We start from the raw sequence: 6,065 nt of genomic DNA, 5'->3' as shown, positions 1-6,065 counted from the left end.
CTCGATCTCTTACTTTGTTTGTGTAATTGTGTGACTTTGGTGAATCCATACAAACTTTTTAATACACCAAAGTCACACAAAAACACAAACAAGCAAACAGATTGATCAGCAACTTCCATGTTCAGCAAGGTACAATGACTGATTTTACCAGTGGAGTCTGGTTGAGTGAGAGAGAGCGATATCTTGGTTATATAACGGCAGTTTCCCGTCAGAAAAAGCTGTCTGATGGCAAGAGGGAAACAGTGAAAACATTCTAAATAAAGGGTACACTTTAACTGTACTGTGTTAAACTGACTGAAAAGGATTCAACTACAATTGCAATAATTACAACTTGTCCTATTACTCTCTGTCCCCGATAATTGTAGTTCAGTGTTCATCCGATGTGGATGCAAATACCCTCAGATTAAAGCTTAGTGTTGTGTCTTTAACTATGTAGTATTTTTTGTCATTTCATTCCAGTGTACTGTAATATAGAGCCAACACAATGAAAAACATGTCACTGACCAAATACTGTCTGACTGCACTGTAGGTTTAAAAACAGCACTGTGGCTCCCCAGGTGGAATTGGCACGACACGGGAGGACTGAATGTAACTTTTATTCTTGAAAAGTCAAACCAACTTGTGGTTGTATGGAATGTAAGAAATTCCCATTTTTCCCATTTTGCACTGCTGCAGTAAAATGAAGCGCACTATGGAGATGACCACCATTTAAATATGTAAGGAATCACTATTTTAAAGTTTTTTTATTCAGAGATGTTTTTCAGGTGGGAGTTTTTAGCCACATTTTAGATTCACTTTAAATAATCAATAATATACAGATGTGATACATATACTAAACATTTATTGACAGAACCAAGCTCAAGTCTGAGAACTGTAAAGCGTTTTAGTTTTTGGAAATAATCATGGGGTGTTTGAACAAAGATTTAATGGTCAAACTTGACAAATGTAGTGTTATTATACTGCACTGTTTTATACAATAACACATTTTGCACCTTAAAAATAATATTAAGGGATGCTGTCTTGGATTGGAATACACATTATATGCGCAGCTTTCATTTGCCCACCCAATCTGCATTACAGGCTGAGGTGAAAACATTTTTACCCTCCAAAAATATTAGCATGAATATATATGCAAAAAATAATGATTATTTTACATTAATCAGGCTAGTCAGTGGTCTTAATCATAAACATGTAGCCTACTGCATTTCAAGATGTTTGTGCTGCAATATAGTGTGAAGTCATTCCAATAAGTACCAGGTGTTCTGGTTTAAAAATGCCAAGGCAACTTTTGACATGTAGCTGTGCTAGATAAAGATTTTTGATGCAACTATTAAGTGCTGGGGGACCTTTTCAAAGACCTTCCATAATGTTTCAGACCCAGTAAAGCCCCTGCATACTGATTTTTGTGAGGTATATTTTTGAATTTTCTGCTTAAGATGGTTTTGCTTGTAGTAAAAAATAGCAATCCTAAACAGTGTGCCACTTTTAACCCCTGCTATCAAAGCTAGATAAAGTGTGGCAATAGATTAAAGTTAGATTATAGATCAACCAGATGTTAAACATTACCAACATTTTCACTAGAATTAGTTTTGTGCATTAAACGCTTAGATAATATTAAGCCACTGAGCATTTTTGATTATCATTACTTGGCTCTCTGTGTGGTCACTTTGTATGTGTATTTCCAGATAACAAAATAAAATAAATGTTTTGTATTGCTTTGTTTTGTATCTTTGTACAGTACAAGGAGCCTACTGACTTTGAGTCATTTCCATTACTCATTTCTTTTCATGGTCTGTTATGAACTACAACTACTAGAATGCTTTGCCTGTTATGATGACTTTCGGTATCTCCGACGTGCCTTCAGAATAAAAGCGCTGTTTTGTTCGTTTTATTTCGAAGTTTCACATCAGTGTGAATTGTAACGTGACTTTGCTGTTTAATCGTCGTACCTACCTCGTGATTGCAGTGGTGGGGTCAATTAAAGAATTTAAATAATATTCAACGCAACACATCACAGAAATATCTAATAAAATAGTCTTAGTTGTTTGATTTATTATCTTGCACAATGAAAATGGCAGTGCAGGGGAGAAATTCTTATACAAATGGATCCACACTATAATAATAAAAATAATAATAATAATAATCATAATAATAATCTGAGATTCAATTGAGTGTAACTCATAAATGTCAGAAACATAAGACAAAACAAATAAGAAGGGAAGGTAAAAGAAATATAAATTAGCGGAAAGATGAAATAAGACGTTAAAAGACATCTGGATAATGTTACTTGTCCAAGATAACAGCAGTATTCGCTTTACGGCTTTTATTTTGAAGGCTTTCTCCGGAAGTGTCTTTTGTTGTCGCTGCATGGCGGAACAGGTGTGACTGTGGAAGAAACCGAAGCGAGTTCATGCTGCTTCATTCACGTTTTAACTCTAAGCTTTCACTTTAAACATTATAAAAGAGACGGGCTGCACAGCTGTAAAGCTTTCTACGTAGTCAGATACGGAGTCTACGGAGAAAGCACGAGCCTTCTGTCTGTTAGCTTGTTTGCTAGTGTGGTCGCTGCGGAGTGTAGAGATGTGCACACAGACGAAGGCTGCAGCTCTCATGGCCAACATAGAGCAGGCTGACATCGACCCGACCGGAGTGTTTAAATATGTCCTTATAAGAGTTCACAGCAGAGAGGACGGAGACGACTCTGAGGTCGATATAGTCCGAGGATACGGCTGGGCCGAGTACCACGGTGAGTCAGGAGCACCGAGCTAAAACCTAACAGGGCTAACATCAGGGGTCCACCACAGGGTCCCCCACAAAACATAAGACTAAAGGGACAAAACCACTTTCAGTTGTCAGTTTATTCAAGTCACCCATCTAAAACTAATGCAGTCCAATACAACAGACCTTTCATAATGTTTTTTGTTGTTTTTGTTGAAACTGGTGTTGATTCAACTATATAGTCATTCTGTAGGATGTAGTTTGTGATGCTGTTGAACTGTATTGTGTGACACTTTCTCTACTATCTAGTTTAAAGTTAAATGGAGATTATGCCTTTGAAAACAACACAATGATGATTAGGTGTGGTAGTAAAACATAAATGAGGTAGTTGTGGATTTGGTGTAGAAAGGCCTTTGCTCCCCTCTGCTGGACAACGCTGAAATGCAAATACACCTCTTCACTCTCTTGTCTGCAGAGGTTGGACCAAGTCACTGTTTTGCAAGTCACGAGCAAGTCTCAAGTCTTTGCATTCAACACCCAAGTGAAGACTGAGTCAAGTCCCAAGTCCTAAATTTTGAGTTTTGAGTCCAGAACAAGTCAGTAACATAACGTTGGTTCTTCATGGTTCTCTCCTGCAGCTTGATTCCAAGATGAAGGAAATGTTGGGTTTTCATTAACAATAACTCAGCACAACTCCTATTCAGTTGAAAGTGAACATGAAACAGTAAAAGAAAGCAGATACCTGAAAGTACAAACAAGGACGCAGGGCAGAAACGTTCAAACCACAGAGGTTCAGTCAGAAGCTTCAACAGTACTGAGATTTGAACGCAGAGACTATTTTAAAAACTTCTTTCACTCAGCTCTGCTGCACACACGCAAGTAATTTCCCATCGTAGATGACGAAGAAAGGCATTTAAATGGCAGTCTTGTTGGTAAAACATGAGACTCTTGTAGGCTGGTTTAAGAGTATAGTGTGGCGCTGAACTGAAAGAAAGGGAACATATTGAATCCTTGTATTGAGTATTGAACAGCCAAATCTGCTTCTACAAAATTTCAGGCACAGTCCTGCTTTGGGTGTGGGTGAAGGTAATAAGTATTTTCAAGTTAAAAGGCTCAAGTTAAGGTGGAATCACAAGTCATTGGTGTTAAAGTTCAAGTCGATTTGCAAGCCTTTTTTATTATTTTTTTTTTTCTTTGAGTTCAAGTCTAAAGTCTTCAAATTTGTGACTTGAGTCCACACCTCTGGTTTTATGTGTTTTGGTTTGATTTTAATATGGAAACTTAATGTCATAAAGAGAAACTTCACTTTATTCTGTTGTTTAATTTGTGCAGTTTCTGTTTACTTCCACTCATATTAAGTTTGTAGCCAAGGTACAGAACGGGATCTAACAAGTCATCGACCTCATCAAAAGCCCCAGATGGAGGCAGCCTGTCTGCACAACAAGCGGCCATTTGTGATGATTCATAAACATATTTTATGGACAGTTGGTGACTCCAACACAAGTGGCTTCATTCACAAGTTTACTACAAACAAATGTTTAAGCCAAAATTGAAGCACAGTTGTTATTTACATATATATAACAGCTATGTTATTTATATTAATATTATATATATTTATTGATGCCAAAATCGGAGACTCAAATTACTCTTCTATCATAACCCAGATTATAAATGCTCAGAATTTTGTATTTTCCTTTGTTGTGCAATATATTGAGAGATGAAATACATTGGAAAGCACAGTGTTAATGCATGGCTCACTTGTCATATACGTTTTTTCGCAGCTGATATCTATGAGAAGGTTTCTGAGGAGCTGGAAAAGGGCGGACTTCTGGACTGTGAGTGTATTGGAGGAGGGAGGATCAAACACGATGCTCAGGCCAAGAAGATCCACGTCTATGGATACTCCATGGTGGGATGATCCTGCAGAATAAAACCTGTGATAATATATATGATAACATAGTAAATATGCCATAAAACCAAAAATAACTTATTTTTTCATATCATCTTTAAATTCAGTGATAAATAATGATTATTTGAGCTTTCAAAGTTGTTATTTTTTAACTCTAATGCAACATCAATGTGGTATTTTTCTTTACAGGGATATGGAAGAGCAAACCACGCAGTAACTACTGAGAAATTGAAGGTTCGCTACCCAGACTATGAGGTGACCTGGGACAATGAAGGATACTGAACTAAGAGCAGCCACTGTTGGACGGCCGTTCTCCTGGACTAACATGGCACTTACCTGTAACCTTTCACGAGAACGCAGAGCATTTCTTTAAAGACTAAGACTGACATTCAGCAAAATTTGAGAAGATAAATGGCAAACAATGCTGTTTTCCACATTTGTACAATTTAAAACAAAGACTTGGTAATCTTAGTGAAATGTCAGTAGTGTGAAATTTCCTCCAAAATGTAATAAATAACTGGCCGTGACAGTTTTACAGTGACATACAGTCACTCACTGACTTGTTTTAGAGTCATATAGTCTCATAAATTTGACCTAATCAGTAACATATATTGGAAATTGAATCTTAAATGCTTTGTCATGATGTTCATTTCATAAATGTTTGCTAAAATCTGCCTTTAAAGTTGTGTGCATACTGTGTTCCTTCTGTTGCAGGGCAGAAAAATGAAAAAGACCTCCATCACTGCTTATCTTAGTTTTATACAATTCAGCAGCAGTTGTATTCCCATCAGCCAGCGGATTGTAATATGCGTAGATAAGAGCAAGTGAACTTGATGATCTTCCAAGATTACCAGTGTGCTGAAGTAGCCTGGTGCCTAGAATGCTTTGTGCTTAGAAAGTAACCTTTGTGAACATTTTGTTTCTCTGATTCATTAGCTTTCTCACCACCAGTCCTCCCTCACCTCATTCAGTCTCAACCTTGCATGATCATGATAACCGTGCTGTCCCTCTCTCTATCTCAAACAAAGGGACAGAAACCAAAGGGAGCTTCTTGGTGTCACTATATCGCAGCAAAAACTACAGCCAGGCCCAGCTGTCGAAGTGGGTACTCAAAATAAACCAAGCCAGGACCCAACTGGGAGAGCATGCGTTGGTCCATGAACTCCAACTGAATGGCGACTGTTTCAAAGGTGTTTGAGGCTAACTGTGGAGCAGTCTGATTGCTGGCTCGTCATTGGTCACCTCTTAACCTTTTTAGTATCCACTAACTCCTGAGAGAAATATTTGGCAAATTAGCTGCTAAGTGCCCCACTTTTGTCACCATCCGGTTGCTTACTTTGTCTGTCTGCTGTCGAGAGACATGAAGTCGAATCAGAACGGTAAAGTTGCAGACTATATAAATAAGACAATTAGCTAAAAAAAATGCTAAAAAGTGTGA

At 37.7% G+C, this 6,065-nt stretch overlaps 1 protein-coding gene across 1 annotated transcript; it reads left to right on the top strand.

Moving 5' to 3' along the window:
* Nucleotides 1-2,348: 2,348 nt before the first annotated feature.
* Nucleotides 2,349-5,309, top strand: phpt1 (phosphohistidine phosphatase 1). Its single transcript, XM_084745340.1, has 3 exons — nucleotides 2,349-2,746; nucleotides 4,500-4,627; nucleotides 4,817-5,309. The coding sequence occupies exons 1-3, from the start codon at nucleotides 2,581-2,583 to the stop codon at nucleotides 4,907-4,909; spliced, it is 387 nt and encodes a 128-aa protein (XP_084601466.1). The 5' UTR covers nucleotides 2,349-2,580; the 3' UTR covers nucleotides 4,910-5,309.
* Nucleotides 5,310-6,065: the final 756 nt, after the last annotated feature.

The sequence above is a fragment of the Lutjanus erythropterus genome, chromosome 20, assembly GCF_056507025.1.
Source record: "Lutjanus erythropterus isolate fLutEry1 chromosome 20, fLutEry1.hap2, whole genome shotgun sequence".
In the NCBI taxonomy this organism is placed as follows: Eukaryota; Metazoa; Chordata; class Actinopteri; order Lutjaniformes; family Lutjanidae; genus Lutjanus; species Lutjanus erythropterus.
The sequence above is the reverse complement of the archived record's forward strand: the minus strand, read 5'-3'. Positions and strand labels throughout refer to the sequence as shown.